The 13,823-nt window shown below is 41.8% G+C and overlaps 1 protein-coding gene across 2 annotated transcripts in view; it reads right to left on the reverse strand.

Annotated features, from left to right (window-relative positions):
* The window catches only part of MED23 (mediator complex subunit 23), a 41,341-nt gene extending 28,087 nt beyond the window's left edge, over positions 1-13,254 (reverse strand). The window contains exons 1-11 of one of the 2 annotated variants that reach the window (XM_080999500.1): positions 13,143-13,254; positions 10,829-10,860; positions 10,621-10,708; positions 9,168-9,292; positions 8,908-9,019; positions 7,873-7,971; positions 6,415-6,516; positions 5,581-5,650; positions 4,475-4,587; positions 2,865-2,960; positions 2,206-2,223 (exon numbers count right to left, since the gene is read on the reverse strand). In XM_080999500.1, the coding sequence (XP_080855626.1) occupies positions 2,206-2,223; positions 2,865-2,960; positions 4,475-4,587; positions 5,581-5,650; positions 6,415-6,516; positions 7,873-7,971; positions 8,908-9,019; positions 9,168-9,292; positions 10,621-10,708; positions 10,829-10,860; positions 13,143-13,193 (906 nt within the window). In that variant the 5' untranslated portion in view covers positions 13,194-13,254. The remainder of the gene's footprint in view (positions 1-2,205; positions 2,224-2,864; positions 2,961-4,474; positions 4,588-5,580; positions 5,651-6,414; positions 6,517-7,872; positions 7,972-8,907; positions 9,020-9,167; positions 9,293-10,620; positions 10,709-10,828; positions 10,861-13,142) is intronic. The other variant, XM_080999501.1, reaches the window with a different exon arrangement.
* Between the last annotated feature and the right edge of the window lie 569 nt (positions 13,255-13,823).

Below are 13,823 nucleotides of genomic sequence, written 5' to 3' on the forward strand. Positions count from 1 at the left end.
ATTCTATTTAATCATTTTTGAGTCACAAGTAAATTTTTGATGGAGCTGTAGGCAGTTGACATTGTAATGCAAAGCCAAGGTCTTAACTGCCGAAGTTTTCAGGGAATACAGATTTCCTAGCAGATTAATCTACAATAAAACCAACTTGCACAGTTTCAGTATTGATCATTTGATATCATTTGCAGCATTAGCCTTGAATTCCAACCAAGCAATGTCACACACAACCCTTTCATGCTTTTTTTACTGACAAATGAACAAAAAAAAAAGTTCACAGACTGTTGTTATTATGGCAGCACACCTACAATTCATAGTTTGTCAGCATTTCCATTAAAAAACCATGAATTTCAAAGTTTTGTTACTTGGCCATAAAAGTTTGCTCTGAGTTGAACTGTATGCTGGAGGTAGAAATTATTTCTCCCAATCTTGATCTTTCAATGTACTTAAAAAGGTACATATGTAAAATGGATCGAAATGGTGATTTCTAAACCTACTATTGTGAAGTTGTTGATGATGTTAAAAAATTAAGCCACTAAATATTTAGTCTTATTTTATAAACATTTGTCTATTGGGAGGCTTAGAGTAGAGGTGAAAGAGGCAGAAGGTGGAACCGGACAATATTTTAATTTCACAATTGCAGCAAGGAGCTAAGTATACTTGCAGAGCTCAGTTTTCTCCTGTGTAACCTTCCTTGGCCAAGCAGAGGGGGAAGAAAAGTGAACAGAGGTACAGGACATGCACAGAGAACTCTTGATTCTTCGTAAGAGCCTGTTGTGGTACTGTAGTGTGTGCTTTGGCAAGGAAAATGGGGCTCCAATATGCCACATTAGGAACCCAACACATTTGGGTACAAGACAGGGGCTTTAATGTGCTTTGCAACATTTATATTTGGTGAAGATGAATTCAGCAATTAAGTAAAGCAGGGAGTTATTTAACAGATAAGGAAGCGAAGTTGAAACGCAGTGGCTTAACCAAGGTCACCCAGTTAAATTCATCAAGGGATTTGGCCTCAGCTTTTCCAGCTTTAAGGTCCAATTCATACTTTATGCAACAAACTTGTTTGCATACACCCAGTTGTGCAATGCTAAGCATTATAAAAGGATGAAGGAGAGTTGTACATTTCTGAATATTCATGGCTGTGCAGCAGAAATATGCCAGGAAGCCACAAATTAGACAGCTCCACGTGCTTGGGCAATTCCAGTGGTACAGATTATTTTACAATTTAGCATTAAAGAAGCAACTTATAAAAATATTCATTTCTATCTCAATAAAAGCTTAGCTGTGAAAATAATCATTTTAAGCATTAACGCCACAACTGACACTGTACCATTCACCAAAGCTTTTTTTTAAAGTTTAACAAACAACACTATATTAAATAGCTGTATTATTTTAAAGTGGAATACTACTTTATAATTTCTTTGCAAAATCAACATACAGCAAATCTAAGTCTAAAAGATTGTTGTTTTTAAGTAATAACCAAAGTTTTAGCATCAAGCAAATGTTATGGTCAAGTACAATCCCTGAAATGAGTTTTTTTATAAAATGAAAACACTGACACAACCTTCACTATAGTATTGCAAACACCAACGCCATTGTAATTTGCTTAAATATCAGTTTGGATAAACTTGTTAAATTAAAAAGAAAAGACTAAAGAGGTCAAAGTTGAAATATATAAGCAGACTAGTGTGGGTATTAAATAAGTTGTAAATTTATGTCCATCTTCCCAAGGAATGTTTTTCTTTGCTTTTTTTTAGCTCAGCCCATTTGGAGATATAAGTTAAAAGAGTTATTGGGTTTTTTTAAATGGAGGCTGAGTATGACCTTTCCTAGTCAAGTTGAATTTTTACATAAATACTTAAGTGTGCTAATATTTAGCAAACCGAGTTTTCTTTCACATTGTTATACAAACAGTTTTTCTTTCTTTTCTAGGCAAGGAAATTTTATAGTCGGAACAAAATTGACTATGACAGTTTGGGTAAGTCATGGGCAACTCAAGCCAATTATTGAACTGGCTTTATAAGATCCTTTTTAAACTACACAGCATTCTTAAAACCTCAGATTTTTTTAGGAAGTTAACCGTTTCTTAGCATGTGATGGTCCCACCAATTTCAAGCCCTGGCCAGACGTGTATTCTCGAACTGGAATCAGCGGCTACAAAGCAGCCAGCGTATCGTTAGTCACAATACAACAGTAAGGTTGTGAACATACCTGAGCAATGTTCAAGGTCTAGAGCATTGGAGGATGGGCAGGACAAGACAGGACAGAACAAAAATAAAGAAAGAAAAAAAGAAAAGACAAAACAGTGACTATGAGGCCAGCCTCAAGTTACCCCAAGTCAGACCAGGCCCTCCCACATGGTAAGGCAAAAAGAAAGGAAAAAAAAGGGGTGGGGAGTAAAGTAAAATAAATAAATAAATAAATAAGTTTAACATTAAACCATTCATTACCACTGACGGTAATGAAAACATGCCAAGGCATTTCACAGACAAATTCAATAGACTAGTGATCTAAGCAGCACATCTACCACCACCACTGCCGCCACCCCTCCAAAAAAGAGGGGAACGTTTGTCTGCCATAGGTTCAGGGTATATTTGAGGCTGGCCTTATAGGGGAAAAAAGCAATGCCAATATATATATGTATATATATATTTAAAGTCTCTACTTTTCAATTTTGAAACCTTTAAAGCAATATATAAATGATAGGAATAAAAATGCCCAATTAGCCTAAAGCAATAATACTGAAGGTGGGGGGGGGAATCATGATCTGATCCTCAACTGTTTTGCTTAGTTAGCTATAGCAAAGAAAAAGAGAAAAGAAAAGTGCAGGTTCTATGCAAAACAAAAGGCATTACAGCACAATACAGTACCTGCTTGTTTAGACCTAGCATATTGCAGACCATATCTCTGGAATAGGGCTGCTCCAGCACATACCGCAACAAAGCAGTCTGGGGCTCAAACAGATCCTTGAAAACAAAAACAAAAAAGCATACAAATACCAACCCTTTTGACACAAAAACATTTAACAGCTGAAATTAAGATTCCCCATCCGATTAAAGCATTACCAGCGACAGACATTGAGCAGGCTCCCTTCTTCCCGCTAACATTTGTGTTGCGTGACTCTTACTTCAGGTATTGCTCCCTCTGATGGCAGGAGTTGGGGTAAGTGATTTAATGCTCTAAGACTTAACAAGAGTCTTATTTCAGGTTATCGCCATAACTATTCTCCACCAACCCCGCCCAAATGATTATCTATCAATACAAGAGTAGGCAATAAATGGCAGCGTTTTTAGATAGGTGGGAATGGAAGCTTTTCACAGAAGCAGAAACTCATCTGCTGTGATGCAGAATTCATCACCACCGGCTTCATTTCCCAACTTGCATGAACATTCTCGCTGTCTCTCTACTCCTGCAGGTTATTTTATTCTTGCAGTCTTATTAGCATGCACTAAGAATATTTGGCTACACCTTCGATCACCTCCAACTTCACCACAGAGACAGTACGAAAAGGACCCACTTGATTTTCTGGCCGACAGATATGAACAATGGGGCACAGTGAATATGGGGGGGGGGGGAGCTAAGGTGGTCCAACACAACTTACCTTTATGCAACCTTGCTGAATTTATGCAACAATAAAAGTGCAACACTTTTTAGCTATCACAGTGGCTTGCTTGCTACTTTTCAAAATACCTAAACACCCCAAAGCGTTTCTTGTACGGATCCGTGAGAAGTTTGGGCAAAACAGAGAACCAGAGCAGCTGCTATTTCTACCAAACTATAAGGAAATGTCACCCCCAGGAGCCATTTTCCCTGGATAGCATTAGTCACTCCCTCCAGGAGGGTTCTGTTCTTTGGCAGAGTCCTCCTGTGACATCAAGAACAGATGAGGTGGCAACACTTGCATGCTCACTAGGCAGAAATGCAATTTCCTATTATGGGTGAACCCTCATTGGATGTGCTCTGCGCAAGGAGCTTCTGAAAGCAGCTGGCAGCAATAGAGTAAAGCAGGGGATCACATTTATCAAGCAAGAATACTGGATTTGCCTGTATATAGTTGACACGTTCAAATCAATAGCCATGTGCAAGAAGCCCAAACAGGCTTTGATAGGGAGCCAACATTCCAGCTCCATACCAGCCCTACTACTGCCAGCGCAAGGATCACTTTCTCACAAGTTTCTGAGCATTTGCAGAGCCAGGGTTATGTTCAGGTACACACCCCTGCTTTCATAAGCTCACAAGAAGAAAAACAACAATGATAACGTACTCTCTCTTTTTAGGACCCTGAGAAAAAGCTGCATGTTTCTTTAGGAAGCAGAACATGCAATCAATGGTCTAACCCTCAAGAACATTTTAATGCATTCTCAAAATCGCATAAGCACCAGCACCTTAACTGGTCTATGTGAAAAAGTTCCACAAATTGTTCCCCCTCACATTTCTAAGTTAGAAATATGGCTTTCACATCTGTCACATGCACATATACCTTATCATATGGCAAAAGGCCTTTCAGGGGGAAACGAAGAGTTGTAGGATCCAGCTTCCATGAATTGCAAATAGCACCAGAGTTATTTACTACAGGAAGGAGGCTACATCGCCCTACATGTATTGGAAACCAAAGAGAGAAACCATGAGTCACAAAGTATACCTCTCCCTAAATTTGCAAGGCATAAAAACCCTAGGACATTGTTAGCCAATTCGTTTTGTATACAATAGAAATACTAGTAATAGGGCTTTGATTGTTCCATGCCTATAGGCATCTGCGTGAAGTTACCACAGATGCTGCATTTTTCAAGCCCCAGATCAGTTTATTTATTTTATAAAAAATATTTGTATACCACTGTATCGTAAAGAACTACCAGCCGTTTACAACAATATAAAAACAGATGAGCAAATGATAAAATCAAAACAAGTTAAAAGGCAAAAAATATAATTAAAAACAAACAGCAGCAGACCATCGTGGGGGATGTATTTAATTGTCTGCGTAGGTCTGGCAGAATAGAAATGCTTTCAGCAGACATTTGAAAGTTGGCACAGGAGGAGCCAGCTGAATCTCTAGTGGCAGGGTGTTCTACAGGACAGGGCCAATGACAGTAAAGGCTCAATTTCTCATTGTTCTCAACCAGGAGCTCCCACCAGCAAGCAGGCTGCTGCATTCAGCACCGGTTGGCCCTCCCGAATGAGACCCAAGGACAGTCCCACAAAGAGCACATTACAGTAATCCAGCCTCAAGGTTACCAATGCATGGACGACAGCAATCAGGCTATCCTTAGCCAGGAACCTGGGTGTAGCTGGTGAACCAGAGGAAGTTGGTAAAAGGCCCTCCTAGACACCACTGCACAAGTGGTGTCAACACTGGTTCTCACCACAATGATCAAGTTTTGGAGCACTGTTCTGCTGGGCAGACTATAATGCTTGATCCCAGAGACCACCAAGAGGCAGATTAAGGGCACGCAGGAATCAGTGGCACATCTAACTAATCATCAGACAGGCTATCTGTATTTAAACATTATGGGCTAGAAATTGCACATTAGATCCTTCACCTGCTGCCAACAAAGCTAACAGTACATTGCTATATTTAGAAACTCTTACCACAGATGGAATTTATTCTCGCTGTAGGTCTGAAGGAATCCACGAAGTCCGATACTAGGTTGCCTAACAACTTAAAAAATAAATAAAACTGGAAGTCAAATACCCAGTTGAATTTGCACCCAACAAGCAAATTACTTTAACCAGTACTATGAGATTAATCCAAATGCTACAAATATTCACCAGTAAGTTATCATAATTTGAATTAAGAACTAGATCAGCAAAACTGGCTTCAGCCACTAACTGTTACGTTATCCAAAAAAGGGCAAAGCAGTCTTTAGCCTGCCTCCTTTCAAATGTCAACAACAACCTTAACTAAATCTCTTCACATTATGAACCTCCACTGTCCTTTCCTGTGTACAAAGGAAGATAAACAAACAAGAGCAATCAGCAAACATGCATAAGGGGAGAACTCTTGCGTGCAACATCAGATAATAGGATTATAAAAAGGAAATGACAGACACACTCAAAATTTTTTATGGTAAATAAAGGACCTATTCTTCACAAAATGAAGATGCAGTGAAATAAGAAATGCAAAGCATTTCTGTAGTTTCCTTTACAGTACAATCATTCTAGGATGCTCTACAGTAAGTCTCAAGGAGCGACTGGTCTGAGACTAAGCTTGCCTGGATAAAACATCTGAGGTGCGTATTTGTGATGGTGATGAAATCCTTTTGATCAAGGGCTATGCTGCATGCCAAGTAAGAACTTGGCACACTGAACCTAGATGTCGTTTCCCTTTTGTAATAAACTGGTCCCATACTACTCCTTATGGTCCCATTTCCCATAAGGAAATGAAGGCATTTTGTCCTTTTAAATATATATCTTAAGCCTTACCCAATGTGGAAGTTTTCCTTCGGGATACAACTTTCGGATCTCTGTGACCGCAAAGTAGGCAGGTAATAAACATGCATTCCTTTCCAAAATGTAGGCAACTACCTAGGTAACAACAAAGAGAGGAAAACTGAAGAAAAAAAATTGTTTACAAAATTTAGAGAAAAGCAAGTGAAACACAGTGAAATGTTGCCATATGGAGCAATCCTGTTCATGGTTCCAGCAAGCTAGTCATACCCAGACCACTGCCCCAAATTTCTGTCTTCCCCTAGCCACCGAACAAGCTCAGTCTTCATTGGGTTGTGCTCCCTATAAACCTTGCAGTTCCCCAAAGCATTTTGTACTTGTTTTATGAATGTAATTTTATTGTTGATTTTATGCTGTTCCCTGCCATTATATTTTTTCTTAATGCTGGCAGTACAGAAATTTTTGCAAATAAAAATAAAATAAAGCATGGCACTATCTGCCTTCTTGTTTCTCAGTGACCTCATTCTGGCTCTATAGCCACCAGCACTCAGCACCTGTGTTTGTTATTAGAGGGGGCGGAACTGAATGGAATGAAGGATAAAACGTCAGAATGAGGAGATTTGGTTGCAATGTTTCAGACAAACAAGTTTCAGTTTTAATTTTAGGCTCAAACTACGATGGGGTGCTCTGACATCTCAGAAGGCTAAAAATGGAATCGTTGAAAGGATGCTAACCATCTAGATTTTTAAAGCAGTTAGCACTCTTAGTTGAGCACATTGAAAATACTATATCTAATATTTAAAAATTTCTTTCAGGAAGGCTGGACAACAAAAAAGAATGTTTTTCTTCCGGACATAACATGCTAAAGTACCACGGTGATTGGAACCAAACTTCATATTTTAATTCACTTTCTTCTTTTTTTTAGTAGTTGCAATGCTTGCTTTGCATAAAGATTTGGATATGTTGTCTGAATATCTCAAGGGACCTTTAAGAAAATCTCCTGTCAAGAAGGTGCTACAGATACACTACTATTGCACTCTGCATCTTACACACAGAGAATAACTTTCTCTAGTAGATGCATGTCAGAGGAGCCAGTGTGGTACAGTGGTTAAGAGCGGTAGTCTCCTAATCTGGTGAACCGGGTTCGCGTCTCCGCTCCTCCACATGCAGCTGCTGGGTGACCTTGGACCAGTCACGCTTCTCTGAAGTCTCTCAGCCCCACTCACCTCACAGAGTGTTTGTTGTGGGGGAGAAAGGGAAAGGAGAATGTTAGCCGCTTTGAGACTCCTTAAAGGGAGTGAAAGGCGGGATATCAAATCCAAACTCTTCTTCAGATAAACTTTCTCAGAGGTCAGTTTTAAGACAACCAAAGATTAATTGGCTTTTAAACCAAATTGAACATGTAAATTTCAAAAGCTTCCCCAAAGCCTTGTTTGACAGACGTCTGCAGTTTAAAATAACTTATTGTGTTATTGCACCACTTCACAACTTTACCTCTCTTGCTGCTAAAAGTTGCTGCACAACAGCAGAGCTCACTGTGTTGGGAATAGTTAGGATTTTTTCTAGGATACCCTTCAAAAGATCTCGCACACCCTATAAAAACACAGAAAAAAATTATATAGATAAAATCTGGGAAAACATAGTGTACATGTTTGAATTTTATAGAAACTGAAGATACACACACAGATATAGGATTTTTCAGTCCTTAGAATTATACTGATTGTCATCCACTTTCTTAAAGCAATGAATACCATATACACAGATTCATCCAATGGGTTCAGCTTCTCTTGCCACCCAAATGAGGTTGACTGTTAGAACTACACATTGTTTCCCAGGAGCTAGTATGGAAAACCGTGTGAAGAAGTAAGCTACTGTGCATTGATTCCCCTGCTGGATGTTGGGTGTAAGTTTATCATTGTTGAATGCCTCAATTTAGCTATAAGGACCGTACACACAGCTTCCAATGCTGCAGTGGAGACCAAAGTATAATGTTTGAAATCTGGTCCTACAGATCAGATATGCATGCAATGATTATGATCCACATCATCACAGCACAGTTACTATGCTGATATACTTTGCACCTGTTTCGAGGTGATGATGAAAAGGCGTGTCCCCTATCCACTGTTTGGAATTACTATGCATAATTATTCCTATGTGAATCCCACCAGTTTGGGAAACCCTATAATTCAAAGTAATTTTTGAGTGGTCAACTATCAACAGTGTTGGCAATCAGAAAATCTGGATTAAAAACATCAGCTCAAGTCCTGGAATCATTAAGTGTCCTCAAGAAGCAATTTTTCTATCTCTGTTTCAACTCTACTCTCTAAACTACTCTCAACAGATATAATAAATGATAGCCTACATCATACAATTACTGAATAAGAACAAGGTATAGCAAGGGTGATCCCAAGCCTCAGGATAAGGTAGGCATAAATTTAAACAAACAACCTAGAAAACTGTTTGTAGCCTATAATAGCAATATAAAAAGCACGATAAAGTATTGCAACAGAGATTTTTAAAGACCATTACCTTGTAGTCTACACCACCGATTATTTTTTGGACAAGCTTAAATGTTAGAGACCAAAGCTGTGTCCTTTCCCACTCTAGGTTATCAGAATTTAGCAGAGATTCACAAACCATCCTGGAGAAATTGAAAACAAAAGTGAGTGATGTATTTTCTAAGAGAAAGTTGTCAGGCTGCAAGTATTAGTGCATATGAGGACAATACTTAAGCACCCAATTTTCCATCATGCTTTTCCACAGGCCCAGTTTGTCTGGAAGAAACGTACCTTGGTGGAAGCAGCCCAGTCTCCACAGCCATTGCTAAACAGTCATACAGAAAAGAAATTCTTTTAGGACTATGCTGGCTATGTATGAACCTTACAATCCACTGAACACATTGTTCATGAGATTCCTATAAAAGAAAAGATAAACATGTCAGTAATTCAGATTTCATAAACTTGAAAAGAGATTGGGAACAAGTAAATATTTACAGTAATAAAACCTCCAAGCAAGTATCTTTAATAATTCCTGTTTGTGAAGAGGATGGAAAAAGATTCTCAAAACAATTCTCTGGAAGACCATTCAGTAAAGTCCATTACTATTAATCTAGTCAAGCAACCCAGATTACTGGAAAGAATGGGAGTTGGGAGACTGCTGAGATTTGAATTTGGAGTTGTTTCATAAGAACAGCAAGGGCCTAGGAAAGTGCAGAATGGTGCGGTGGGTTCTATCCTTCTTGCTATGCCAGCCACATGCTGGTGTAGTTCAGGGGTCCAATGGCAAGGCCCCCTGGGGGATCTGCAAGGCTTAGAATCAAATGAATTTGAAGCCTCCAATGGGCCTCCCTTACACTCCATTCTGGGACCTTTCCCCTGTCTACTGCTGGTAGGACTGCCAGCAGGAGCTTCCTGGCCACTTGTGCTGAGCTGGTTTAGGAACAAAATGTGAGTAAGCGGGTATCTGATAGAGGTGTGTAAAATTGTGCAAGATGCGGGAAAAGTGAATGGAAATAATTTTTTCAATCTCTCTTCTGACACTAGAACTCGGGGTCATCCAATGAAGCTGAATTCAGGACAGATAAAAGTACTCATTCACATGGTGCATAGTTGACGAAATTCGCTATCCCGATATATAATAATGGCCACAAACTTGGATGTTTTTTAAAGGGAATTTGACAAATTAATTGAGGATAAGGCTATCAGTGAGTACTAGCTTTGATGGCTGTGTACTATCTATTGGAGGCATTATGCCTTTGCACACCAGTTGCTGGGAATCACAAGTGGGAAGAGTACTGTTGCATTTATGTCCTGCTTATGTGCCACAGGCATCTCTTGGGCCACTTGAGAACAGGATGCTGGACTAGATAGACCTTTGGTCTGATCCAGAATATCAGTGCTTTTGTATTCTTATATTCCTGCTAAGCCCAACATATGAGCAGAAACTAGGAACAGCAGCTTATAAAGCAGAACTGGCTGGGTGGTGCACAGAGACCCTAAGACAACATTCTGGCATCTTAAAAATAAAACAGCACACCCTATTAATTAGCTGAACTTCAGGACCTGCCTGTGGCTTTTAACTACTGGAAGCCATCTGAGATCTCTAAACAGCATAAATTCCACTCACAGAGTTACTGGCATTATTGTATAGAATTATGAAAACCTGGTCTGTAAGTTGATGAACTGCTTTGGGAAGCTTTGGGTGTTGTTTCTAAAAAATGTCAACAACAGATGAATTACTCACCTGAGAAAGATTGCTCCAGAACTGTCTAAAGGCTCCCAAGCAACTGATCAATTTGGTTCTCTCATCTTCAGGAGTGTCCATAAACATGCTGTAGAAAATAAAACCACAATTATTATTATTTTGGGGGGGGGGGGGACACACATTCCATCATCAGAAAATACAACAAGATGTTTGCTATCATGCAAGCAAATAGTTTCAGTGCACTTACCCAGGAAAGGCTTCCTCTATGACCTCTGTTTTCTACAAAGGGAAAAAAACAAAACAAAGCAAGTTATTGATGACAAACGAAACTCGGCTTCTCCCCTAAATTTCCTCTACCCTATGTTAAATCAACCCCTTCATGGATCACTGCCTTGCCGTGGCGAAGGGGCTTGAATAACTCAGAGAAGCTGGGCTGGATGAATCCCAAGCCGGAATTAAGATCGCCGGAAGAAATATCAACAACCTCAGATATGCAGATGACACAACCTTGATGGCAGAAAGTGAGGAGGAATTAAAGAACCTTTTAATGAGGGTGAAAGAGGAGAGCGCAAAATATGGTCTGAAGCTCAACATCAAAAAAACGAAGATCATGGCCACTGGTCCCATCACCTCCTGGCAAACAGAAGGGGAAGAAATGGAGGCAGTGAGAGATTTTACTTTTTTGGGCTCCATGATCACTGCAGATGGTGACAGCAGTCACAAAATTAAAAGACGCCTGCTCCTTGGGAGAAAGGCGATGGCAAACCTTGACAGCATCTTAAAAAGCAGAGACATCACTTTGCCAACAAAGGTCCGTATAGTTAAAGCCATGGTTTTCCCAGTAGTGATGTATGGAAGTGAGAGCTGGACCATAAAGAAGGCTGATCGCCGAAGAATTGATGCTTTTGAATTATGGTGCTGGAGGAGATTCTTGAGAGTCCCATGGACTGCAAGAAGATCAAACGCATCCATTCTTAAGGAAATTAGCCCTGAGTGCTCACTGGAAGGACAAATCGTGAAGCTGAGGCTCCAATACTTTGGCCACCTCATGAGAAGAGAAGACTCCCTGGAAAAGACCCTGATGTTGGGAAAGATTGAGGGCACAAGGAGAAGGGGACGACAGAGGACGAGATGGTTGGACAGCAAGGTCTTTACCTGTCTCACATCTGATGTCATATGTGACATCAGGTTGAGAGCTGGTGGCTGTGGCTTGGCCAAAATGGCTTCACGGGCAAAATGGGAATGCCTGGTGGGCCTCTACCATTGTTACAGGATGAAGAACCAGTTAACTAGAGCAAAACTCCATCAGTTAGGGGTACTCCTTTCTCAAATTTTTCAAATGCTCCTAGGAAATCAGTTGAGAAACCATCAGAGTCTATTGCAAGAATCTCAACTAAAACATCCACAACATTCAACCTCTGCTTAAAAACCTCCATGGAAGGAATGGCCACCACCTTCCAAGGGAGTCCATTTCACTGTAATAAAAATTGTCCTGATATCTCCCTTTGGGTGCTCCTAACCGAAATCAGCACTGCTTTGTGAACCCTTCCCTTCAATAGATACCATCCAAAAAGCATCATACTCCAGCCCCAGCCTTCTACCCCAGAGACATTCTTGGCCTTACTACTACTCCACTTTGTCCACATAGTGTCATTATGTAGCCTTGTATTTAACAACCTGCAGGGCAAGCAGGAATTCCATGCCGGTGAGGGGGATGATGCAGGAGAGATGTATCACTCAGTTCCTCTTCCACCCCCACCCCACTTGGTTTCCCTATTAGCATGGAGGAAGAGAGGGGAATAATTTCATCCACAACCAGCATGGAAATGCAGTGGGCTAAGTATTATGATTATGATTACTATTACCTTAAGAAGCTAGTAGCCTGTGCTTCCATGGTGGTTATAGAGTGGGCATCTCTCCACAACAGCCTACATGGAAATGCTAGTAGCCTTATCGTTTTCTTTTTTAAAAGGGTAGTAGTCCTTATCCAAAAGCCGTTTTCAGGCATTCATCCAGGACACATGCATACGTGCAAGTTCCCGATGCTTGTAAGTACGATCAACCAGATATGTTTGCAAGTCCTCTTCAGACTTCCATGTTGAAAACACACACGTCAGGGTAGGTGGAGCAGATCACCTCAGTAACATAGTAATATGGGCTAACATGTGCAGCCCATCCCTTTAAATCTTTGCATGCGTCCAGAGCGAATATTTTTGGGGTTGCCTCCAAGCGAAGCTCCCTGCGTTGTTCTTGTTGGGAGAGAGCCACTGGAGCTGCGGCCCCCCTTCCTCTCTCCTGGCAACCTGTGGCCCTCCGTGGATGTGACTGGGCTCCGGCTCCCCGTCAGCCAACACGGCCGCTGGTCGCGGGCGCTGGAGCCCGGCAGCATCCACGGAGGGGCCCTTCCCTGCCCCAGGCACCGCTGCTGCGCTTCCCTTTCCCTCTGCTCCCTTCCCTTTCACGACGCGGGTCTTGCCCGCCTCAGCCCGCCAGCGCCTTCCTTCCGACGACACGCAGCCACCCACTGTCCACGCGAGCAGCTTGGAGCCGCGGGAACTCACCACCACCTCCTCAAAGATGCTCTGCAGCTGCGTCTCCATCGGGACCGCCATGACGCCGGCGGAGGAGGAGGCCTCCTCTTTCGCTAGGAGCCGGCCGGAAACAAGGAAACTGGAGAGCTGCGCACCGGAAGCCGCTTCCTTTCTTATCCGGGTCGCCGGCGCAGCTACGGCGTTTCGGTTCCGGAACCGCGGGCTCCAGCCTGGCGAGGGAGGCGGGAGGCGGCGGGGCTCTTTCGGCTGGGCCAGGGATGCGAAGCCGGTTCCGGGTGGGTGGGTCCGCCGCGTTCCATGGAACTCGCTCTCAGGTAGACGGGCCGCCGCCTCGTTCTGCAACCTGTTCCTAGGCAGGTTCCCTTGGCTCCACGGGCATTTCCCGCAGAATTATTATTTATTATTCTTAGACTTATTAGTGGTTATTCGGGAGTAAATGCTAGCCAGCAGCGACCGTGTGACGCAAATCGAGGCTGTCTCACGCCACTGAGAAAAAGCTCTGCAGATGTGCCATGCGTGGGACATTTCTACGGAGAGAGGAGTTAGGAGAATGTAAGAAGATGCCCGGCCTGTAGAGTTGGGATGCCGGCTTGACCTTAGTATACAAGAAACACACGGAGAACAACTGGGCCTCGGCCCAGTACAGTGGTACCTCAGACGCTTTGGGTTACAGACTCCGCTAACCCAGAA

This window comes from Podarcis pityusensis (assembly GCF_964106645.2).
Source record: "Podarcis pityusensis genome assembly, chromosome: 3".
Taxonomy (NCBI): domain Eukaryota; kingdom Metazoa; phylum Chordata; class Lepidosauria; order Squamata; family Lacertidae; genus Podarcis; species Podarcis pityusensis.